The sequence below is a fragment of the Coregonus lavaretus genome (assembly GCF_964263955.1).
Source record: "Coregonus lavaretus genome assembly, chromosome: 27".
Classification (NCBI taxonomy): Eukaryota; Metazoa; Chordata; class Actinopteri; order Salmoniformes; family Salmonidae; genus Coregonus; species Coregonus lavaretus.
This window is the reverse complement of record NC_140014.1, coordinates 8,788,152-8,814,131: the sequence shown is the minus strand read 5'-3', so window position 1 is coordinate 8,814,131 and position 25,980 is coordinate 8,788,152. Positions and strand designations below refer to the sequence as shown.

General features: G+C 44.8%; 1 protein-coding gene across 4 annotated transcripts in view; it reads left to right on the top strand.

The window, feature by feature from the left end:
• The window catches only part of qkia (QKI, KH domain containing, RNA binding a), an 88,141-nt gene that overhangs the window by 46,105 nt on the left and 16,056 nt on the right, over window positions 1–25,980 (top strand). For all 4 annotated transcript variants that reach the window (XM_084144394.1, XM_084144393.1, XM_084144396.1 and 1 more), the window contains exon 4: window positions 3,951–4,094. In XM_084144394.1, coding sequence (XP_084000520.1) covers window positions 3,951–4,094 — 144 coding nt within the window. The remainder of the gene's footprint in view (window positions 1–3,950; window positions 4,095–25,980) is intronic.

The following is a 25,980-nucleotide window of genomic DNA, read 5'->3' as shown; positions in this document are numbered from 1 at the left end:
AGTGGCTTCTTAGCAAAGAGCAATTTCTCAAGCAAGAATTTTGCTAGTACTGTTTGGGAGTGGTCTGAGAGGAGGGGAAAACTAGCTGTTATTGGCAGAGCGGTTTGAAACTCTTTCTTATTGGTCTATTAACTAATTTGTCACCAGGCAGGCAAACTCCATCACACCAAAATAGTCTATATATCTCAGGCAGTCTTTTCAAACAGCTTACACTAAAAGGGCATTATCATCATTTTCACAGTTTCACAGTATTATTCCAACCTCATAGTGCGGATAGTGTATAAAACACAGTGGCACTTGATCCAGACAGAGACTCAGCTACTGCTCTGTTCAATCGTTGGGCGTCGTGTTCAACATTTTTCAGAGACTGCCATCTATGCACTAATGCATTGACTATACAATCAATTTGACTTTGGTAAAAACAATTTATCTACATAACATAATGGTTGTCATGTATTTGAATGGTGAATCTCTATTGATAAACTGGGCAAATCATGACTTAGCCTAGGCCTATTCACTATACAGGTGAATGCATATTTAATAAGATTGTGCATGCATTGAGTTACTGAGCTTGTTTTGGCAGATTTCATGGGGCTACAGATGACAATCTCTTTCCCTTCCATTTGGGACTTATTTTATTGTACAGGTGTGTTTGTACTTTAAAAGTGCGCGCACTCTCTTTAACCAGTAATGATGTCATTCACGAGGCAAGTTCGCTGAGCCAATAGATAATATTTGGGACATGAGAGACTGATTTTAAATTAATAGTTTTGGTGGCAATCGGCATATTTTGTGTTGTGTTTTTAACAAAGTTCTAGGGTAGTGAATTGATGCAAGCTTCAGCTGTAAGCGAGCAAGGAAAGGTGGCATACAAATCTGGAAGCAACCGGTGTCATCTTGCATTGTAAAGTGTTCTAGCCTGTATGGACATTTGTTTTGCTAACAGTTTCAACCTTTCTACATGCCATGTCGCATTATGAAAGTGTTTTAACTTCTGTGCAGCATGAATGGGGAGCTAACGTGATGAAGCCCAGACTCAGACTCCCAGGACAGGCTAAGTGAAGCAGGGGGACGTCGGCTGGGCTGATAGACTTGATCCGTGAGACACATTTAACAGAAGTACCGACAGTAATACAAATTGTAGTACCGATCAGTTTTTCATGCTCTAGTATCAGAAGAAGTACAGAAATATGGGGATTTAGTGGGTTACAATCTTCCTAGAAGTGATTCATGCTGAATTTCGGCACTTTACTAAGCCTTTATAAAAAATCTATGTATAGAATTCTCCATGTGGTCTATATTAAAGGATACTTCATTTTATGTAACAGGCTTTTAAAATTAAATATTGGTGCACAATTTCTACTTAAAATGTAATATCCCATTTCATGGAACGACCCAGCTCCTTTGTTCCAGGCATAGCTAGCCTGCCTTGTCCTGTCTTGCCCGCTGTTGCCTCAAGTCCCTTTTGGCCCGGTGGCATTTGCGACTGAAGTGCATCACCCTGTGGCTAAGAGGTGTCATCAAAGAGCCCTTGTGGACCGGGCGATAGAGGGAGAGGGACAGCTGGTTGCGACGGTCGCTTAGCTGTGAAATGTGCATTCCGGCACCGTGTTGAGAGAAATAGTATTTTTAGACTCGCCCAGATTAAATCTAGCACCAGCTGACCACACGAGTTACCTCTGTCGAGGGCTATGGAACTTTCCTCTTCCAGTACAACAAACAAGGGGCAGGTCAAATTAAACGGGACATATGGTCAGCTATTTCTGTTGCCTTTTTTCATGTGGTGTTTTCAGTGTTAAGAGTATAACCTTGGTCGAGGATTTATTGCGCTCAAGCTTAGAGGGGCTAAGCTTGAGGTTCAGGGTGCCACACAAGCAAGTAATTGTTTTTTCGTTGCCATTATAACGTTCATATTTTGGCAAACTTGATTACTTGGCAGTTTTCTCTCTCAGCCAGTTTCAGATGTCAGTAAACAGAATTTGGTCGCTCTTCAAAGGCCTTCCCAGCATGCCCTGCCTCCTCCGTCCCACCACTCTTCCTCCCCCATTTGTCATGCTGTCACTTTTTCTCTTAGGACACTGTGACCTTGTTCACAGCAAGCCACGGTGGGCGAGTGGCACTCCGCACCGCTCCCAGCCTTCCTCGCTTCAGCCCTTCCTGGGGTAGGACTGTGAATCCCCACAGTGCTGGAGCTCTCATGCTGTCTCTCTGTGTAGTGTTCACTTACTCACCATCTCCACTCTCTCGCGCTCCTCTCTGCCGCAGTCTCACACGTGCACCTCAAAATTACCAGTGCTCAGAAATGGCCGATTTTATGCTTGTGACAGGTGCAGTTCCACAAGGTGTTCTGAGGAGGTGGTGGCTGTTCGACTGACTCAACTCCACGCTGCCTCCAAAATAGGCCACAAGTAAACAGCCCGTTGTGAAATAATTTTAAAGTATGCCCTCCTTCCCCTGTGGAATAGGTGTAGACTAGAGAGGAATATTGAACTTCATTTTCCTGCTGTTTTTTTTTGTGCGTGACAAAGGATTGTGTGGGGAAAGTCATAGCAACAGCTCTCTCGGCAGAGGAGGCGGGCGAGCGGTGGCATGCCACTCGACTCTGGCTTGGCGCGCACGTTGCCGCATATTAGTAAACGTGTCAGGTGGACCACCCGCTGCGCCTCACAATGCCTGGGTAGCAATTAGACACAATTACCATGCCTAGTTCACAAACGAGCAGTGATCGGAGGGGCACCAGGAGAAAACATAACGTGTGTGGGTGTGGGGGGGAGGAACTGACGACATGGCATTAATCAACATACACACTACCTAATTTGAGCTTTTTAGTCAAATAGAGGGAAGCGAAGCTAGACTTTCCCTGTACCATGACCTAAATGGCTTGGAGATTTGGCTGTGTTTTGATGCTGAAATGTGTTGTCTTAATAGGGCTCGGAGAGATGGTTCTCTGAGAGCTTAAAGACCGCTGCTGCTTTTGTCATAACATGAAGCTATAGTGTTTCATATTCCTACTGAGGTTTGAGGTTGGCCTAGTCTTTGTTTGAATCGAATTGTAAACCTCAATTCATAGCCACAGAGGAAATGGTGAGCTCAGATCTGTCTACATGTAACCACACACGGCGGTAAGCTGCCAAGGTTGTGTGACCCAAAGCTTTTAAGATCTCTCTGTGCGGTGCAGCGCTGTCGGCAAACGTCTCCAAAGAAGCCAGGTAAATGGGGAGAGCATGTCAATGGACTGTCTCGCATTATCTCCAACGACGTATTCCCTTTTCACAAAAAGCTAGGCGTGCAGGTGTTTTCTGCCAGGTCTGAAGACTTACGTTTTGAATTGCCTTATTCCACTTCCCCACTCAGCCTGGCCAGTCTAATACTGGGCCCCATTGTGCGCACATTGAAATGGCCCTCTATTTAGCCATGTTGAAAGCCTCCCCGCGACTTGATCGTTGTTTTATGAATAAATCCCATCCTGCCATTTCGAGGCGCACCAGCGTCTCAATTTAGCACCGCAAAGTGCTTTGCGGCCCCCTTTCGGAGAGGGGTAAATGGCTCTCTCAGGCCCATTGTTACCATGGCCCAATTGTTCCGTCACACACACACACCCACCATGTTAATTTGTCGACCGCACTGTAGGTCTCCTTTTTGAAAGGTTGGTCAGATTGAAAAGCCTGCAACCCTCTGATGTACATACATACATACTTTCATCAGATATTCATTGCTACAGGGATAGCTGTCACCCTAAAGGGAGTAGTCGCTTCAAAGTTAAAGCTACATCTCTGACTAAAGAGCCTGGCCCTGTCACTGCTGCTGCCTTTAGAGTCCCCCCCCCCCCCCCCCGTCTGTTTCCTCACCTGATTTTGCATGTGTTATGTCATGTAAAACCGTAGCGTTCTAACCGAGCTTGTCACATCAACTCATGTCTCTTCTCTCCCACGCTTCTCTATTTTTCACAGGAGGAGCAGAACAGAGGCAAGCCCAACTGGGAGCATCTAAACGAGGAGCTGCACGTCCTGATCACGGTGGAGGACACACAGACGCGCTCCGAGATCAAGATGAAGAGAGCCTTGGAGGAGGTCAAGAAGCTCCTGGTGCCCGCGGTGAGTAGTACTGCCACGAGGGTTAATCAGTTGACTGACCTCCGCCCACAGTCAGTGTGTACATGATTTGAATAGGCCTAGCGTTCTCCGAAGGGGAAAGGATTTAATATATATTTTCTTATGTGTATATACAGTGCCTTCAGAAAGTATTCACACTCCTTGACTTTTTCCACATTTTGTTGTCACGGCCTACATTTTAAATGGATTCAATTTAGATTTTTTTTGTCACTGGCCTACACACAATACCCCATAATGTCAAACTGATGGATGGATCAACATTGTAGTTACTCTTCAATAGTAACCTAATTGACAGAGTGAAAAGACATGCATCCTGTTTGCAACAAGGCACTAAAGTAATACTGTGTAAAATGTGGCAAAGGAATTCACTTTTTGTCCTGACCACAAAGCGTTATGTTTGGAGAAAATGCAGTACAACACATTACTGAATACCACCACCCTCCATTTCAAGCATGGTGGTGGCTGCATCATATTATAGGTATGCTTGTAATCTTTAAGGACTAGGGAGTTTTTCAGAGTAAAAAATAAATGGAATGGAGCTAAGCACAGGCAACATCTTAGAGGAAAACCTGGTTGTCTGCTTTCCACCAGACACTGCGAGTTGAATTAACCTTTCAGCAGGACAATAACCAAAAACACAAGGCCAAATCTGCACTGAAGTTGCTTACCAAGAAGACTTTGAATGTTCCGGAGTGGCAGAATTAGTTTTGACTCACATCTATATGAAAATCTATGGCAAGACCTGAAAATGGTTGTCTAGCAATGATCAACAACCAATTTGGCAGAGCTTGAAGAATTTTGAAAAGCAATTGTCGAACTGCATTCAGGTTAAGACCCTGGTGAGGAGGAAGAACACGCAGATGAGCTTCCCTGAAACGGTTTCTGACAGTTTGTGAAGAAATTCTTCGTTTGTGCAAACCCACAGTTTCATCAGCTGCCCGTGTGGCTGGTCTCAGACGATCCCGCAGGTGAAGAAGCTGGATGTGGAGGTCCTGGGCTGGAGTGGTTATACATGGTCTGCGGTTGTGAGGACTGTTGGACATACTGCCAAATCCTCTAAAATGATGTAAGAGGATATGGTAGAGAAATTAACATTAAATTATCTGGCAACAGCTCTGGTGGACGTTCTTGCATTTAGCAATTGCATGCTCCCTCAACTCGAGATGTCTGTGGCGTAGTTGTGACAAAATTGCACATTTTAGTGGCCTTTTATTGTCCCCAGCACAAGGTTCACCTGTGTAATGATCATGCTGTTTAAGCTTCTTGATATGCCACACCTGTCAGGTGGATGGTTTATCTTGGCAAAGGAAAAATGCTCACTAACAGGGATGTAAACAAATTTGTGCACAAAATTAGAGCGAAATAACCTTTTTGTGCGTAAGAAATGTATTGGATCTTTTATTTCAGCTCTTGAAACATGTTGCGTTTTTTTTTTTTTTTTTCCATTTTATATATGGTCTGTATTACAATGGGGTAGCTTCAAACATTAACAACTTAGGCTATAAAGACTATTTCAGTTTGTTCTGTTTGCCTGGATATGACTAGAACAACTTTTAACCTCAACCCAGTGGTCAAACAGACAGCAGTACGCGCCCTGTGAGTGTGAGCACCAGATTTCTCCGTGTTCACTTCCTCCCATGTGGCCGGAGATGGCCATTGGGGCGGGGACTGGTTGCCTGCGGTGAACAGACCTGCCGGACAGCTGCACCTCCCGATCCCCCGTCAGGAAGCGAGTTGGAGGGGGCGCTGAAACTGGGCCAAGGCTGAGCAGGCCAGGCCGCCCTCTATCGTAATCAAGTTTATTTCAGAGGATGGACAGGGCCCATCACGCCACCACGCAGGGGCCCCCTGGCACAGTTTGATTACACTCTACCAGAGCCCTGGCATCACTTGAATCGCTTCAGTCCAAAATGGCAACAGAGAGAATAAAGCCTCACTCATATACTTTCTCCCTTGTTTTGAGATTAATCCTCTATCCTCCATTATTCCTCTTTCTCTTTGTCACTGTTGTTTCTGAGCGAGGGAGCATTTAAACCTCTCTCACCGGGGGTACGCCACCAGAGGATATGACGGCGAGTGACGGCACTGACTGTGAAATGGGGGATGCAGCATAAGTCACTATCAGCCAAAGCTGGAGGCAGATTAATAAACACCTGTATACGCTGCTCACCCCTCACTTCCCCTCTGAGGTCATCGGCCGCAAAGAGCCACGCTTATAGTCTAGCTGAATGTCACCAGAAATATTATCTTCCAGAAATCTATCCTACGTTATGCTCTCTTGCGTAAGCGAAGTTCTAGTAGCAGTAGGTTTTCTAGTCCTTTGTGGCTTCCCAGAATGGTGGCTTGTTGGGGTTTATCTCCCCATGAAGTCCCCCAGGGGCTCTCTTTCTCCTCTCTCTAGTGTTGTCATTGTCAACGTGGGTGGGTGGGCAGCCTTGTCTGGCAGTAATGCCCTTTATCATGCTAAATGTAATTGGATTAAAGCTATGGCTGCGGCAATCTCTATCCGGCGACGCACTTTCTAATGAAGGGCATCTTCTCCACATTTGGCAGTGTGAAATCGTCTTTATTAAATCGCTTGTGAAATAAATGGGGTCAATATTTCTTCGACTTCCTCTTTCAAGGAAAAGCTTTTTGGGCTCCCTATTAGGCTGGGGTCCTTGTCCTGACAGAAGGATGAGACTCAGATGACAGTTGTTTGTTTGGCCTTGAGCCAATAGCTATTTTAGCCTTGTCTTGTGACAAAGTGGCACCATTGTGCTGAAATGTAAGCTAGGTTTTTTTTTTTTATGGCAGTTTTACATTTAAATGGTAGCCAAACCCCACTTCTAGTTGATTTATGTGTTGGCTGATATTGAAACGGTGTTACGGGTGTGCCTCTCTTATGTCCCACCCCTTGTCTCTAGACCACCCCCACCCCACGAGCCAGATAGCTTGACTAATGGCAAGGAGAGGGTTTTGATGGGAAGTGTCAAAAGTTCAGCGATTCTGCCTTGCAGCAGCTCCCCAGTCCTGCAAACTTTTCAACTTTACGCAAACTCTGAGGAGAGGGAGAGATGAGAGACTAGAAACGATGGGAGGTGGCGCTTGATTGAGCTGCTCTTTCAAGTGTGGATTTATAACACTGATCCAGCCCCCCCCCCCCCCTCCTCTCACCCCTCTCCCCTCCAGCCCGACAGCCACCCGCATCACATCTTGCTGCTGGTGTGTGCCACTGAGCCTTGCTCTCATGTCATGACTACTGGGTAATAAGGCCCTAAACCCAGTAAACACTGCCTCTAGCATAGTCCTGCTGCACTGGCTAACCCTGCAGAGCATCAGCACTAGTCCCCTGTGGCACCCTAGTTGAAGTGATTTCTAACCAGGTAGCCCATGTGATCCTCCTGCCCCAGTGACTGAGGAATGGATGAATTGACACTCGGGATGAAGGTTAGTAGGTTACTGTGGTTACCTAACAGCGGGCAGGGGGTGATCAAAACATCAGTGTCACCCAAAATAGATATCAGACAAACCGATTCTCCATTCGCTGAAGAGAACACTTAAAGCCAATTTATGCTTGATCCGTAAAAATGTGGTCAGAGGCTTTGTATGGACGGTGTGATGCAATTGCAGAGCCTCCGGAGTCATGCAGAGGCCTTATCAAGCTCCGTTCTGCATCGCCGTGCGCCTCTCAAATGTATCATTGACATGATTGGTTGATGGCAGGTGAGGTCGGGAGGTCCAGTATAAACACAAACTCCCTCCCTTGACAACTTCCTTTACAACAGTATGAATGCCCTGACTTCTGCAGAGGCCGTATCACCGTAAATGCTGCACGGCCAATGCAGACGTCGGATTGACCATGCAGCGCCTTTTAGATCTGTCCTCAGCAGGTTAAACGCAGGGCCCTCAATTCAATGCGGTCTAATTGGGTTGCACTTACACACGTTTTGGTTTGATACAAATGCATTGTGCAGAATTGATTGGCCGATACAAGTGTTTCTCGCGGAACGGTCTTTAAACATTGTCGCCCGCTGGCTGCCAACTCCTGCTCAGGCTGATAAAGATTTCTAGTGAGATGCCAACATGTCTGAGGCTGTATTGAGGTTGTATTGTATCTGCTGAGGGTTCAGAGTGAGATTGAGAAATGGTTAATTGACCGCAAAATCAGCATTTTGCAATGCTCATCTTGGTGTCTGGACCCCATTGAAAACCTGTGGTTTGAATTGAAACCTGTGGTTTGAATTGAAGAGGGGGCAGAACATAAGCACAGAAGAATGCATGCATTCACATTCACACTAAGCTGCTGCGAACTTCCATATAATGGCCTAATTTTATCCGTTTGCTTTACTTGACCTTTATATTTCTATACTTAATTGATGGATGGCGCGCACCCCCCTAACGATATTACGACCCTCGCTGTGCCCTCGCCGTGAAGACGAAAGGCTTCGCTCTCAAATCGTCAGCTCAGATACCTGACCGTGACGATCAATGAATGTCTCTCCCGGTCCTTCATCACTCTGGTCATCTGCCTCCCACTGAAAGACCCACGCATGTAACATCCCATGGAAAATCAGCTCCACAGTATGGATATTAGCAGAAGTTATTTTCTTACCGCTCAGGGACAGCAAGGATTCGCATGCATAGACATACACATTTTTGGGCTGAAGCTGAGCTTGTCTATTCCTAGAGTGGTGATTTTACAGACTACAATGGGTTATTTTAGAGTTACCCATTTTAGTTACCCCACACGGTTTATGCTGTTACTTCTTTCAGCGGGGCCTTCATGTAGACGTTTAACACGTCACAGGCAGGGGCGGCGTAGTGTTATTTTCCTGTTTTTTTGTGTGTTCGGAATTGGCCCACCAGTCTGTCAGCATGGCCATCGCCCTCCTGAAGATGGTCCCTGGGCTTTTGAATATTGCGGGAGTCTAAGCTGTGGGAAAGGCCAAACCCGGTGTCAATGATTACTTTGGTGCTGCTGACAACACGCTTGGTTAATCGCCGGTAGTAACGATGGCTGTGGGAGATGCATCTAAATGACTTCTTGCTAATTGAATCCAGGAGACGATGTTGGTCTGAATATTCCAGAGAGAGAGATGGAGGGAGAGAATAGGTAGCTTCTCGGATTCTTTCCAGTAATTAGCTTTTCAAAACTGTTAACCTGACAAATTGGTTTCCTGCAGTTTTTATATATATATATACACACACACAGTGGGGAGAACAAGTATTTGATACACTGCCGATTTTGCAGGTTTTCCTACTTACAAAGCATGTAGAGGTCTGTAATTTTTATCATAGGTACACTTCAACTGTGAGAGACGGAATCTAAAACAAAAATCCAGAAAATCACATTGTATGATTTCTAAGTAATTAATTTGCATTTTATTGCATGACATAAGTATTTGATACATCAGAAAAGCAGAACTTAATATTTGGTACAAAAACCTTTGTTTGCAATTACAGAGATCATACGTTTCCTGTAGGTCTTGACCAGGTTTGCACACACTGCAGCAGGGATTTTGGCCCACTCCTCCATACAGACCTTCTCCAGATCCTTCAGGTTTCGGGGCTGTCGCTGGGCAATAAGGACTTTCAGCTCCCTCCAAAGATTTTCTATTGGGTTCAGGTCTGGAGACTGGCTAGGCCACTCCAGGACCTTGAGATGCTTCTTACGGAGCCACTCCTTAGTTGCCCTGGCTGTGTGTTTTGGGTCGTTGTCATGCTGGAAGACCCAGCCACGACCCATCTTCAATGCTCTTACTGAGGGAAGGAGGTTGTTGGCCAAGATGTCGCGATACATGGCCCCATCCATCCTCCCCTCAATACGGTGCAGTTGTCCTGTCCCCTTTGCAGAAAAGCATCCCCAAATAATTGTTTCCACCTCCATGCTTCATGGTTGGAATGGTGTTCTTGGGGTTGTACTCATCCTTCTTCTTCCTCCAAACACAGCGAGTGGAGTTTAGACCAAAAAGCTCTATTTTTGTCTCATCAGACCACATGACCTTCTCCCATTCCTCCTCTGGATCATCCAGATGGTCATTGGCAAACTTCAGACGGGCCTGGACATGCGCTGGCTTGCGCAGGGGGACCTTGCGTGCGCTGCAGGATTTTAATCCATGACGGTGTAGTGTGTTACTAATGGTTTTCTTTGAGACTGTGGTCCCAGCTCTCTTCAGGTCATTGACCAGGTCCTGCCGTGTAGTTCTGGGCTGATCCCTCACCTTCTCATGATCATTGATGCCCCACGAGGTGAGATCTTGCATGGAGCCCCAGACTGAGGATGATTGACCGTCATCTTGAACTTCTTCCATTTTCTAATAATTGTGCCAACAGTTGTTGCCTTCTCACCAAGTTGCTTGCCTATTGTCCTGTAGCCCATCCCAGCCTTGTGCAGGTCTACAATTTTATCCCTGATGTCCTTACACAGCTCTCTGGTCTTGGCCATTGTGGAGAGGTTGGAGTCTGTTTGATTGAGTGTGTGGACAGGTGTCTTTTATACAGGTAACGAGTTCAAACAGGTGCAGTTAATACAGGGAAAGAGTGGAGAACAGGAGGGCTTCTTAAAGAAAAACTAACAGGTCTGTGAGAGCCAGAATTCTTACTGGTTGGTAGGTGATCAAATACTTATGTCATGCAATAAAATGCAAATGAATTACTTAAAAATCATACAATGTGATTTTCTGGATTTTTGTTTTAGATTCCGTCTCTCACAGTTGAAGTGTACCTATGATAAAAATTACAGACCTCTACATGCTTTGTAAGTAGGAAAACCTGCAAAATCAGCAGTGTATCAAATACTTGTTCTCCCCACTGTATATATATATCAACACAGATGATGGAATCCAAGGTGACAATGTTTGTTGTGTGGCACATGCGGTGGGTTGAGTAATTGACAGAGCTGTCTGCTGGACATTGTTATGGGTCTAATTAATCCTCATTGACTCCCCGAACCACTGTGGCGTCTATTTGAAGGGCTTCTCTTCATAGATGCACTTAGCACTCCACAGATACTTTTCCTAGAAAGAAATGCATTTGCTAGTATGTCTGTGTACTATTTATCATACCTCAAAGCCAGTGCTACTGTAGGCAACTACTTGTACGGTATGAAGAGAAAAAAAATTGGCTACACTTGTTAGCACATTGCATCGCATTGTTCAGTTTGTCTTTGAGCTTGAAGGGAAGCGTCTGGGATAGTCATTTGCATCCTCATTTGCATTTTAGTTTATTTGTTTGTTGTGAGGACCCTTGTCCTCGGGCGGTCGAGATAACTCCTAAACCTCTCGTGCTTTTTCATTGAAGTTGTGACTTGGGAGCTCAGGGAAGTTGAAACCTTTGCGTAGGCGCGGTTAGCTGCCATCATTGTTAGAGCCTCGTTGTTTTGTTTCAATTCTGCCGCTGCTCGGAGGCACAAGTTTTAAAAGATAGTCAGCCGGCTGCACTCTCTCCCCTGTCCTCCTGGATCCTCCGGAAAACCATGAAAGGCCAGGAAAGGAGGGGTAGCGGAGAGGGAGAAAGCGAGAGGGAGACAAAGGGAATCCACAAAGCTTGCGGCGTCGCTCCCTGAACGGACCCGTCCTTGCCGGGAACAAAGTGACTATTAGCAACTTGAGCAGAGCAGCCCCCAACCTTATTTTACATTTGCTTCACGGCAGGGACTCTGTCCTCTTCTCGCTCTTTTTTCTGTCTGTTCCCCTCTTTGTTGGGCTTTCGGCCTTGTACATTATTTCGGCCTCATTTAGATTTTTTAAGATATATTTTCGTCAGATTATCTTAGACACCATGTTTTCTCGAAGGATAACAAGCTTCTGCAGTTTCTCTCTCAGTAGGAGTCTCAGAATTGCACGCTCCTCTCACTAGCTCCAGACTGCAGTGCCAGATTTGAGGCCTCCCTCTCGCTCAGTCTGCCTTCACTCTTTCCACCGAGGAAAAATCTGGGACATTTTGCTCGGGAGACAGATGGTCCGTAATGTACGCCAGGCGTTGTGGTCAGCGGGGTGTCGTGTGCCACGTCCGCCAAGTTCTCGCCTCCAGCAGCTCGTCCAGGAACACCCAGCACAGGTCGGCCTGGTGGAGGCCTGTTCATGGCCAGCCCGGTTCTCCGTGATCGAATAAACACCTTTTCTTCCTACTAGTGCATAATCGTTTGCATCTTCCCATCAGCCATGGTATGACAAATGAGTACCAAACGCCATCTGGCTGTTTCCATCCGTGGTGCCTCTCCAATTAATGATGTTTACTCTCCTTACTTGCATATAAGACTACCGTATTGTCTTTTGGGGAAAATATTTCCCTGCCTTGCATGGGATTTAGCCCGCAAGGACATGGCTGGCATTCATTCGGCACGAGGTAAGCATAGTCTAGTGGTGTAGTTTATTTGTGTGTGTTTGGAACTACAATGGTTTGAAAAGGCCCAGTAATGTACCCACGGGGCCTCTCCTGGTAACACAGGCTGGCTGGAGCACAGGTCAAAACAACCCGTCTGCAGATGCATCTCACCCCAGTTTTAGAGCGATGTGTCACTCGGACTCAGATTCAAACCACTGCCTCACGGCCTGTTGAAAAGGGATCATCTGAAACGAGAGCGTCCTTGGTCCCGAGCCTGTAACCCCCCCCCACCCCCCTCCACTCAGTGGCTGATGACACGATATTTGCCTGACCGAAGGAAGCAGCCAGACTCATTTCCTCCACGTCTGCACATGGAAACAATATCTTGTATCTAGGGACACAGTGTAGCTGTCTCAAGCTGGGCTTAAAGCTCTATCGCCGAGTAGATTTTCAAATCCACCTGGCATACTTTCCACCCTGGCTCTTAATACCATAATCAAGCTAATTAAGTGTTTGGATTGGATGAAATTTACCTCTTGACTCCTGGGAGGTTAGACTCAGAAACCAGTTAAACCTTGTGTGTTACAGACCTCCAATTCCGTTCGCCCTCTTCCCTTCCACCCGCTTCATTTCTGCATGGATGCTAATAATACTTCTAATTGCTTGCTTTGACTCACTCTGTTGAACCTCTGCTTTAGAAAGCGAAGGATCCGCTGCTCTTGTCCGTCTCTTGGCCGTGTGCCTTTAAGTGAGTCTGAATGCGACAGCTTCAAACGGGGCTGTGACTGCACTGAGCTGCCCTGGGGAAGGGCCTGCCCGCCGTCCTCTCCTCCACTATCGGCCCTTGCACCCTCCTCACTAGTCCCGGTTAGCAACTCGAGACTCACCGCGCCACACTTGGCATCTTGAGATTAAGCTCATTCCAATGTTTAGAGTATGAAACATACTCATTAATTAACTCTAACCGCTAGGGTAATAGGAATGGATTGTTTTCCATTTTACCACTGGCCCCTTTCGACAAGTCTGTCAATATCAATGACTGTGGATCCGATAGTTGCTCGAGTAATGTGCAGGAGTAACGGTAAACAGTGGTCTATCACGTCAGGTGAGAGTTGTTACCATGTAAATCTCTCTCGTTTCCCCAGTGGGATCTGCCATTTCTCCCCAGCAGCTGTTCAACTCTCACTCTGTGCCCATCCTTATTAGAGAGTTCTGGCACCCCAACCACCACAGCCCTAAAGCAAACTAGATAGGAAATAACAATGAAAAGGGCCTTTTTCTCTGGACTAGATGCTAATCCATTACTTGCTGGCAGAGACTTCAAATGCATGATGGACGCCGGCTCAAGGCCCCTGTTTGGCATCGCTTCACACCAGCAGACAGAGAGCGAGAGAGCAGAGGGAGTGAAAAATGCATTCCCAGATTAGCCAGGGATTTCTGTCCACACATTTTACCTGGCCCTCTGCTTCCATGCACTGGGATTGGTAGATGGCAGGGAAGAGGGAGAAGCTGAGTCTATAATCTCTTTGCTTAGCGCGAATGTGCAGCATTTATCACTACAGAATAGACACGCAAACTCCCTTCTGTAGGTCTAAATCAGTGGTCACCAATCTTTTTTGAGTCGAGATCACTTTGAGTCAAAATGCATGCCGTGATCTACCGCTCAGCCTATGCAACATTAACCTGATAAAAACAGTACTGTAGCAATGAGGTTTGTGCAGTAGGCTATAGGCCCAATACATTATCACTGCATATTGGCTTTGCTTGAATTGCCCTACCACTTCAAGAAACGTTTTTTACAATTGAGCTAGACTATATAATCACACCGGTAATAGATCTGTTGTTGTATTACTTGAGGCACAGCTGAGTGAGCATACACTACCGTTCAAAAGTTTTGGGTCACTTAGAAATGTCCTTGTTTTCGAAAGAAAATCATTTTTTTTGGTCCATTTAAAATAACATCAAAGCGAGGTCCGTAAAGAAATGGTTTGTCGATCAACAGTGGAGGCTGTTATAGCAGCAAAGGGGAGACCAACTCCATATTAATGCCCATGATTTTGTAATGCGATGTTTGATGAGCAGGTGTCCACATACTTTTTGGTCATGTAGTGTATGTCATTGACCCTGACGTTTGCATATGGTGCAGTGGTGAAGTCATAGGGTTTAACCTATGTCCCTTGCCCTGCTGACTCTGCCTGCACTGGTCCCATATGTGCATCCGTCCTGATTAGCGCTCTCACAGGGAGCAAACAGGTGGCATTGACCTGAGAAGAGGCCTTCCTGTGGGGCAACAGTTCTGCCTTGGCCAGGCTCCTGTCCTCTCTAGGCTGGTCGCCCCTCCCGTTCCCTGTGTGGAGGGCCTGTCAATCGTTAATCTGCCGTTCCCGGTCGCTCAGGCACTGTGAAGGCACGTGGCGAAGGTTCTGGAGCTAACAGCCAAACCCTTCCTCTTGAGGTATCCGGAGACTGCTCGTTCTAGTCAGCAGCTGAGTTTGTATTATTATTTTTTGGTAGAGCCGTTGTGTACTTTTTTTTTTTCTGTCTCCAATTATTCTAATCATGGCCAAATTGGAAATATACACTGCGTTATTGTTTGAAGCAATCCAGAATTAATCTCATCTTTGATGAAATTAGATCTGATGCATCAGTTATGCACATAACCCGTTTTTTCTACCTGTATCAGTCATGCTCATAGTTGAGAAATGGTTCCTTCTCTTACTAGAGCTTTTCTAAACTGCAGACAGAAGGTGTTTGAGGATCCGCTGGTATTTACATGATTGAGCTGGGAATCGGAGACGTTTATGCCATGTAAAAGACAGAGCAGCCTTCATTTCCACCCTCCCGCTGTTACCGCATCATTGAGATTCTGGTCACGAACTCCGCGAGAGCGTGAAAGGGAGGGAGAAAAAAAATGCAACGTTGGGGAAAGATTCATATCGCAATAATAACGTGGCTGTGCGGTATCTTTGATGTGAGCGTTCCACCAACCTGCTAAAACTGAGGGACGGGGAGTGCAGTGAAAAGGCAGCGTAGTAGTCAATTAGGCGCGAGGCAGTCCCGCCGCCGCTGCCGAGCCAACTGAAAAAGCTTGAAAGGGACTGAAAGGCTCAGTCCCCAGTTAGGCTCACTCCCTAGTCTGGTGGAAATGGTGTAAAGTCACCAACTGCAACTTTGAAAAGTTAGCATACCCACACATACACCAGCCCAATTTGTCTACAGGTCACTGACCATAGCCTTTTCATTTAGCTCTAGTGAGAAGTTTGGTCCCACATGAACCCCATTGACCTAAAAACATAAAGCCTTTATAATCAATCTGATTGCACCCCATATCCTTTGGGGGGGGGGGGGGTTGCAGGGTTTGTCGTGTACCCCCGTCTCCTAGAGGAGGCATTAATCCGTTGTGGTCCTCCAGAATGGGGCCCCTGCGGTCTCCTGGCCAATCACTCTCTCCCTTTGAAGGTCCCCCTAATCCTTTTAGTTGGAAAAGGAGGAAAGGATGGAGTGTGAAGCTGCTGTTTGTGCTGCTGCTGCCGGGTACAGTATGCCCCCCTCCCCGGGCCCCTACACACACACACTGGGATGAGAGTGGTAATTATCCGTTCACACGGCTCTGGCCTGGGAACTGCTAGGGCCAGGCCCAGGCAGCTGGGGGATGCCATCGGACCTGGTTCAACAGAGAAAGGGGGAGATCTAACTTATTTTATCTGTCTGTCCCAGTGTTTAAGTAGGGAAAATGGGATTGTGTATAGCTCAGCCTTTTGAGGCCCCCGAGCCACCTTTTTTAAAATTCTGCCACCATACATGACGCCTCTCTTTGCCAGCTAACACTTCACAACCACTTCAACCCCCTGCGGCTTCCCAGCTCAGTCCCTCTCTTCCTGCCCTTCAGTCTCGCTCTCTCTCCCGCTCTCTTTCACATCGATGCCTGGCAATGCATCCTGTTGCGCTGCCCATTACAAATTTTGGCTTGGTATTGTGTGACTGCGTAAGAAATTCAGCAAATGCCGCCTCTCGGGGGTAATAAACCAAGCTTTCCGCTTCTCGTTGTCTTTTAAGCTTGTTTTACACACTCTATTTTTGTCTGATTGAACCTTAGCATTTCAGTGTCCCCACTGCTTCTCCCATAGGAGAATCCGGTGTAAGCATTAGCATCAGCCATTGAAACAGTGACTAATTGTGGGAATGTTCAATACATTTAACTCACAGCCTTCCCCGTGTCCTTGACTGCTGAGGGATCCCTGCCTCAGAGGTTCGTTCCCAGGTCATTCCTTTGATGGGGGGATTTTGCCTGGCAACCAGCCCCCCTGCTGAACCATAGCCTACCAGCTGATCCCCTCGGCTCACGGTCGAGGCTCAGCCCAACAGATCAAACAGTCGCTGATTTCTTTTCCACCCTCGTCATGTGATGTGACCACTTTTCACCCGAGCCACCATCAAAATGCCCCCCTACCCGCTCTGGAGCATCGCATCTGCCCAATCTTCCCCTGTCAAGAGGGCAGAAGCCTGCCATGGGGGTGGGGCTGAGGGTTGGGGGAGGGCTCTGATCAGCTTTGACTCAATCTCGAAATCTGATGCAAATCCAACATTATTTAAACCTCCCCAAAACAGCCTTGGCCAAATCCCTTCAAGATAGTCCGGGCTCAATTGGACAGCATTAAAGGATCACAGGGATGGAACAATACAACGCCTGTTAATGGAGAGGAGGGCGGGAGGGAAAGGGGGACAGAGGGGGAAGAGCGAAATAATCATACTCTGACAGCTGTCTCAAGGGGGTTTACAGCATGTTATGCCAGTGGAAACCGTGGATTGCTTTAATGTTCGCTCAGTTCTTGTTTTTAGATTATTTGTTTTTGCTACATCCTGCTGTTAGCCAGTAATATCATCTTTGTCAAGGCTGGCACAGGCAAATACACATTCATAATGTATACATTCAATTTCCCCTTTATTAAATCTGTATATTTTCCTAGTTTATTTATACGTTCCCTTTTATCTTTTAGTTAACGCATCCCATATACTATATGTAGCCAAACATTCCAGTTTCCTATCCAGTGTGTACTTTAATGGTACTCACATTGGGAGTGTTGCTAGTGGCAGAGACCATGTGAGAACTGCTCTCGTGTGTTTAGGAAGGACAGTAAGGGGAAAAACATCTTCTCGCCTCAAATTCTAACTCCGTAACGACCCACTGGCTGTCTGTCTGGCAGCCCTGAGCACAGCAGAATATTGATGGGGCTTCTGCTGAGCACCAAGGCTGCCCACTCAGGCCCAATAAAAACTCCTAATAAGCCCCATACATCCAACCAGCACAGTGCCAGGGCCTGCTACGCTAATGCTACTCCACCACAACTTTCCCTACAAAGTTGGTCACCACTGTAACCTATGACAAAATATGTGACTGTACTCTGGAGTCTGCATTGTCAGAGGCTGGGCGTAACACCTCTGGTTTGAGTTCCTAATCAGACTGTGACTGGTTTGGGTCAATGCTAATGACTGCGAGGGGGTTTAGCATGGCTAATGAGGGTAGTGCTAGGCTAGTTAACTGAGAAGTGTTAAGTGAGGGAGCTGGAGTAGCTTTCTGTGAGTGAAGGGGGGGGGTTTGGTTTGACAGGCTAGTGTAGTGTTGCAGGAGATTGCGTTTTTAAGTCTACTGGGAGATTAACAGTGTTTGGTGGAGGCTGCTGCTGATTCTCCAGACGGTGAAAACAGAAAAGAAAATTGCCTTTTGAAAAGCATGATGTGAAATGACTTACTGCACTTGCTCTCTCCACTTGTTAATAAATTATACTTTTTTCAAAAAAGTTCATGTTTCTTGTCTGTGTTATAAGTAGTTGATTGGAAGTGGAAGGTTTAAAGGGGGGCTGAACTTCCTGATTTAGCCTCTGTTTAAATGTCCTCATTAGGAAATGTGACTGAGAACGAGATTTGGGTCTTTGGTGTCTCGTGTGTGTGTGTTCGAACCAGACTGTGAGCGAAGTGTGCCCAATTTGACTGGAGCACAGTTTCTCGCCCGCTCCAGTACTGCTCCAGTAGCGCTCACGTCACGAGCTCAGGGCATGCCTGGCCCAGCATGCATTTGTAGGCTACTTGTGTGCTAATATAGCCTCTTGCATTAGCTACTGTCATGGAGTTCTCTAAATTTTTTCATAAAGAAACTGATAAAACCCACAGGTGCAAAATCAAGGTGACTTACAAAGATGTGGATGACCAAGACACGGAGTGTGGCGATGTGGTGTCCACAACTAACGAATCATTGTGGAATCTGAAAAGGCGCAGATCCTGAAAAGCATGATGGTGTACTATGTGCACATGCTAACAGAAAGGAACGAGATGGGTAGCTAGTTAAGTGTGTCATTGTAGCGAAGTATTTATAAACAAAAAATCTGATCTCTTAAAAGCTGCTTCGTTTTCCGCTGCTGACCTGCTCTCCAGGCACCATTGAATGAGCCTGAAGACACACTGGCCAAACGTGTGTTTTAGAAAAGTGAATTCAAAGGCTTTTTTCATTTCATTTTTATTTAATTCTAAGTCGCAGCCTATATGCACAATTTATAAACTATGATTTAATGCAACTACATGTTTAGATGATGAGCGCTTCATGTTCCTGCCAGCCTAGTGTCGCACTCTCATGCTTCACAATTAATATATTTGTAGGCTATAGCCTTCAAATAATGGGCTAATAATATAGCCTAAAGAATTCATTTTCGTTTGTTCTTAGGCTACCTGTCTGGCTCCTGACCTATTTAGTGTTTACAGTACATTCGGAAAGTATTCAAACCCCCCTTTTCATTTTTATTTAGCACATTTATATAAAACATTTAAAAAACGGAAATATGACATTTACATAAGTATTCACACCTTTACTCAGTACTTTGTTGAATCACCTTTGGCAGCGATTACAGCCTCAAGTCTTCTTGGGTATGACGCTACAAGCTTGGCACACCTGTATTTGGGGAGTTTCTCCCATTCCTCTCTGCAGATCCTCTCAAGCTCTGTCAGGTTGGATGGGGAGCGTTGCGGCACAGCTATTTTCAGGTCTCTCCAGAGATGTTCGATCAGGTTCAAGTCTGGCCTTTGGCTGGGCCACTCAAGGACATTCAGAGACTTGTCACGAAGCCACTCCTGTGTTGTCTTGGCTGTGTGCTTAGGGTCGTTGTCCTGTTAGGTGAACCTTTGCCTCAGTCTGAGGTCCTGAGCGCTCTGGAGCAGTTTTTCATCATGGATCTGTTCATCTTTGCCTCAATCCTGACTAGTCTCCCAGTCCCTGCCGCTGAAAAACATCCCTACAGCATGATGCTGCCACCACCATGCTTCACCGTAGGGTGAAGGCAAACTCCAAGCAGGCTGTCGTGCCTTTTACTGAAGTGGCTTCCGTCTTGCCACTCTACCATAAAGGCCTGATTGGTGGAGTTCTGCAGAGATGGTTGTCCTTCTGGAAGGTTCTCCCATCTCCACAGAGGAACTCTGGAGCTCTGTCAGAGTTACCATCAGGTTCTTGGTCGCCTCCCTGACCAAGGCCCTTCTCCCCCGATTGCTCAGTTTGGCTGGGCGGCCAGCTCTATGAAGTGTCTTGGTGGTTCCAAACTTCTTCCATTTAAGAATGATGGAGGCCACTGTGTTCTTGGGGACCTTCAATGCTGCAGAAATTTTTTGGTACCCTTCCCCAGATCTGTGCTTCGACACAATCCTGTCGCGGAGCTCTACGGACAATTCCTTCGACCTCATGGCTTGGTTTTTGCTCTGACATGCACTGTCCACTGTGGGACCTTTTTATATAGACAGGTCCAATCAATCGAATTTAGCACGGGTGTACTCCCAGTTGTAGAAACATCTCAAGGATGATCAATGGAAACAGGATGCACCTGAGCTCAATTTCGAGTCTCATAGCAAAGGGTCGGAATACTAGTCATTATGGGGTATTGTGTGTAGATTGCTGAGGGGAAAAAAACAATTTCATCCATTTTAGAATAAGGCTGTAACGTAACAATGTGGATAAAGTCAAGGGGTCTGAATACTTTCCGAAGGCACTATGTGACCGACCGGCTAAATTTTGTCTAATGTATCAACGTTTAAAATTGTGTTTTTTTACGTTGGATAAAAGTAGAGACTCAGGGCTAGAAAATTGTGTATCATACACTACAGTTGAGGAACAATGGGAAAGTAATTTCTTTACACACTTACTGGAGAGCTCTTCTTTGTCTACACCCATTCAGCATCGTTCACACCCTCTTAAGCCTTAGCCCCACCCATGCCTTTAAGGATTCACATGTGTGGCCATGTGAAAAACAGTGAGTAGATAGTATACTATGTCTATCGACATGTCTGTATACAGTTGTTGCAGTGACATGAACATTCCATTGTCGTCCAACATCAAACTTGTCGTTTTGAAAAAGTGTAAACACAAAAACGACAGGCTGCATGACATCAGCAGCCTGGTGGTCCAAAATAGCATAACTGGTGTATTTTAACACCAAAAAACCCATCCGTTTAACAATTCATAGAGTATATGTCAATCTAGCAAACCAGGCAACTAAAAGCAACTTTCTAAACAATGTTTTGGTTCGTTTCTTGCTTGTTAGCTAGCTAGCTAATGTTACGTTAGCTGGCTAGCCAGTTAAAATAATGGCCATATCATATAACTGACAACGTCTTAACTTTAGCTCATTTCTATTCAGTATTACAGGAAAATAAACTCACAACAAGATTATTATTCACAAGTTAATGGCAAGCTAATTACAGAAAATAGCTTATGGTTGAGTGTGACAAAATAAAAGCAGGGCATTCTACCGGATAATTTTTTTACTTGGACACTCTCCTTGGCCTAACGGTATATCCTAATTTGACTTTGGTGCAGGTCATGTTGTTCTTCACATTACCGTCTCTGGTAAACGCACACTATATCAAATAAAATCAAAGTTTATTTGGAACATGCACAGGACACAGAATGTGTAAACAGTCCTGTGAAATGGTTACTTGCATAGTGGAGTCTTTTGTTTAGACATGTGGCTAACTAAACAATTAACCATAATCATCCCAAAAAGGCCACTTTTAGAAAGGATGACCTACACATACTAAGCAACTCATGTTATAGACAAAGCGTGTTACAGTGAGGGGAAAAAAGTATTTAATCCCCTGCTGATTTTGTACGTTTGCCCACTGACAAAGACATGATCAGTCTATAATTTTAATGGTAGGTTTATTTGAACAGTGAGAGACAGAATAACAACAAAAAAATCCAGAAAAATGCATGTCAAAAATGTTATAAATTGATTTGCATTTTAATGAAGGAAATAAGTATCAAAGTAATTGTCTGCATCACTTCCAATCCCCAATGCGCCTCACAGGTCCTCAACTGGCAGCTTCATTAAATAGTACCCGCAAAACACCAGTCTCAACGTCAACAGTGAAGAGGCGACTCCGGGATGCTGACCTTCTAGGCAGAGTTGCAAAGAAAAAGCAATATCTCAGACTGCCCATCTTAATCTTTTATTTTTATTGGCCAGTCTGAGATATGGCTTTTTCTTTGCAACTCTGCCTAGAAGGTCAGCATCCCAGAGTCGCATTTTCACTGGTGTTTTGCGGGTACTATTTAATGAAGCTGCCAGTTGAGGACCTGTGAGGCGCCTGTTTCTCAAACTAGACACTAATGTATTTGTCCTCTTGCTCAGTTGTGCACCGGGGCCTCCCACTCCTCTTTCTATTCTGGTTAGAGCCATTTTGTGCTGTTCTGTGAAGGGTGTAGTACACAGCGTTGTACGAGATCTTCAGTTTGTTGGCAATTTCTCGCATGGAATAGCCTTCATTTCTCAGAACAAGAATAGACTGACGCGTTTCAGAAGAAAGTTATTTGTTTCTGGCCATTTTGAGCCTGTAATGGAACTCACAATTGCTGATGCTCCAGATACTCAACTAGTCTCAAGAAGGCCAGTTGTATTGCTTCTTTAATCAGCACAACTGTTTTCAGCTGTGGCAACATAATTGCAAAAGGGTTTTCTAATGATCAATTAGCCTTTTAAAATTATAAACTTGGATTAGCAAACACAACGTGCCATTGGAAGACAGGACTGATAGTTGCTGATAATGGGCCTCTGTACGCCTATGTAGATATTCCATTACAAATCAGCTGTTTCCAGCTACAATAGCCATTTACAACATTAAAAATGTCTACACTGTAAAATATTGCTTTTCTTTCGAAAACAAGGACATTTCTAAGTGACCATAAACTTTTGAACAGTATTGTGTGTGTATATACATATCCTTTAAATATATTTCCCTTTATTACTTTCCAACCCCACCACCCCTCCCCTAATTGGAGTAAACTAGTGAACAACAAAGCTTAGGCCTCTACTTCCAGCTTATACATACTCTATACATTTTATGGACACAGTCAATTTTACAATAATTCTGTTTAGTTTGTTTACTCCTGAACTTCCTCTACCCTCAACCTCTCCGATCATTTTCATGATGTCCATCTGGTTTGCTTCTATATGCCATATCTTTATAACTGCTCTTTCACAAAAGCTTTAAACCTATAAAGTTTACTTTGTAAAACAATATTTGGAAGTTGAAATATTTTGCCTACAGCATACAGATTAGTGTTCTCTTTTCAGCAGGAGCCATTTGCTTTCCAACCTGTGTTTTCCCACGACTGTATTTGAAATATTGCGGAAGGCCTGTTTTGTCTGCGTGCTGTTCACTGACACATTTGCCCCGCGTTCCCGACTGTAGGCCTGAACATAATCCACAGCTAGGCTAGTTTTTTAAATAAGCTACTGATGCTCTGTGGCTAAATTATAGGCCTTCTCATGGTGTAGTAGGCTATTCTGAATTATTTCATTTCTTTATGAACACAGTAGTAATTCTATAACTTTGGCAAATGTATTTCAACTCATTGGTGCTGCAGCTCCTCCAGAACACTTTGCGCGGCTATTATTCTAGAAGGAAAGGAAATAAATTATGACGTGCAACGCTGGAGAGATGAGCGTTGCAGGCTCATGTCTATCAGAGCGGAGAGATGGTGAGATCATATAAAGTGACTTATCAATTACAAAAGATCAGCTCAGTTAATCCCTACCATTGTGTTGCTGAGTTGTCATAATGCTGCAGCAAATGTACATTATCCCAGGGGCGTTGGCAGACACAATGTAAGTAACTTAATTTATATCCCTCTAATTTCCCTGAATGCATCTGTTGATCCTACAGCTATTGTATGCAGTAATCATGTGCCTATGAACCACCGGAGTTATACTGTTAGCACTGAGGCGGTGTGCCCTAGTAGGAAGCCACTGTGTGCAGCTCACCCTGCACCATCAGCTCAAATATAAATAACATGAGCATGTCCACTTCCAGTAAGCATCCCAGTAAAGTGCTAAAAATTGCCACATTAACATATGTAGCATAAGAAACAAGGTTCATGAAGTCAATAACTTGCTAGTAACAGATGACATTCATATTCTGACTCTCTGAAACTCAGTGGTAGCAATACATTGTTATAGCATCTACAGAAAAGACAAATGCCAATGGGGGCAGTGTTGCGGTCTATATTCAGAACCACATTCCTGTAAAGCTTAGAGGATCTCATGTTAAGTAGTGTTGACGTAATATGGCTACAGGTTCATCTGCCTCACCTAAAGCCCATTCTTGTGGGAAGCTGCTATAGACCACCTTATGCGAACAGTCATTATCTGGAAAATGTGTGAAATGCTTGATAATGTATGTGATATCAACAGAGGTATATTTTCTGGGTGATTTTCAATATTGACTGGCTTTCATCAAGCTGCCCACTCAAAGCTTCAGTAGCCGTATCTAGTTCTAAGGGCTGGGCCAAATATAGTGTATAAGAGGTCATACAAAAAGTTTTGTAGTAATTCTTATGTGGATGATGTAAAGAATATTTGCTGGTCTGTGGTGTGTAATGAGGAGCAACCAGATGCTGCACTTGACACATTTTATGAAATGGCTTATTCTAGTTACTAATAATTAAGAAAATGACGGTAAAAACTGTTAAATCCCCTTGGATTGATGAGGAATTGAAAAATGGTATGATAGGGCAAAAGATATGGCAAATAAGTCTGGCAGCACAACCGAATGGCTAAAGTACTACAAATTGAGAAATCATGAGACTAAACTGGAAAAAAAGAAACTATACTATGAAACAAAGATAAATGATAGACCGGTGTGGCTTTTGACATTATCGATCATAGTCTACTGCTGGAAAAGCATGTGTTATGGCTTTATACCCCCTGCTATATTGTGGATAAAGAGTTACCTGTCTATCAGAACAGAGGGTGTTCTTTAATGGAAGCCTCTCCGACATAATCCAGGTAGAATCAGGAATTCCCCAGGGCAGCTGACTAGGCCACTTTTTAAAAATCTTTACTAACGACATGCCACTGGCTTTGAGTAAAGCCAGTGTCTATGTATGCGGATCACTCAACACTATACACATCAGCTACTACAGTGACTGAAATGATTGCAACACTTAACAAAGAGCTGCAGTTGGTGTCAGAATGGGTTGCAAGGAATAACTTTAGTCCTAAATATATCAAAAACTGAAAGCATTGTATTTGGGACAAATCATTCACTAAACTCTAAACCTCATCTAAATCTTGTAATGAATAATGTGGAAATTGAGCAAGTTGAGGTGACTAAACTGCTTGGAGTAACCCTGGATTGTAAATTGTCAAAACATGTTGATACAACAGTAGCTAAGATGGGGAGAAGTCTGTCCATAATAAAGCTCTGCTCTGCCTTAACAACACTATCAACAAGGCAGGTCCTACAGGCCCTAGTTTTGTCGCACCTGGACTACTGTTCAGTCGTGTGGTCAGGTGCCACAGAGGGATTTAGGAAAATTACAATTGGCTCAGAACAGGGCAGCACGGCTGGCCCTTAAATGTACACTGGGAGCTAACATTAATGATATGCATGCCAATCTCTCATGGCTCAAAGTGGAGGAGAGACTGACTTCATCACTACTTGTTTTTGTAAGAAGTGTTGACAAGCTGAATGCATCGAGCTGTCTGTTTAAACTATTAGCACACCGCTCTGGGGATGAGAATTAAGAGGCAAGTCAAATGAACTTGAATCGCTTTTATTATAATATATATATATATATATATATGAGGTTCTGGAACGAAACAGTCCAAAACTTGAGAGGTGCCAGGTCCTGTTCCGGCAGGATCCGGCTCAAATTAAGCACTGGTAAAGACAAGATTAAGTTGAGAATTGTCTGAATGGTGAGAATGTTATCACTTGTGAATGATGCACAGCGCATGCATTTTTCTTTGCTACATTTTCAAATCATAGGCCTATAGGTTTTGTTAAGGTTTGTATCACAACTGAAGTGGCCAAATAACTCCAAATGTAGCCTATAGGCCCAAGACCCCTGGGACATGGTTAGAGAGTCCATAGCCTACAGCCGGGTTTCCCAAACTCTGTCCTGCCCTAGCACTACACAGCTGATTCAAATAGTCAAAGCTTAATGATGAGTTGGTTATTTGAATCAGCTGTGTAGTGCTAGGGTAAAAAAACAAATGAAATGAAAACAAAACGGGCAGCATTC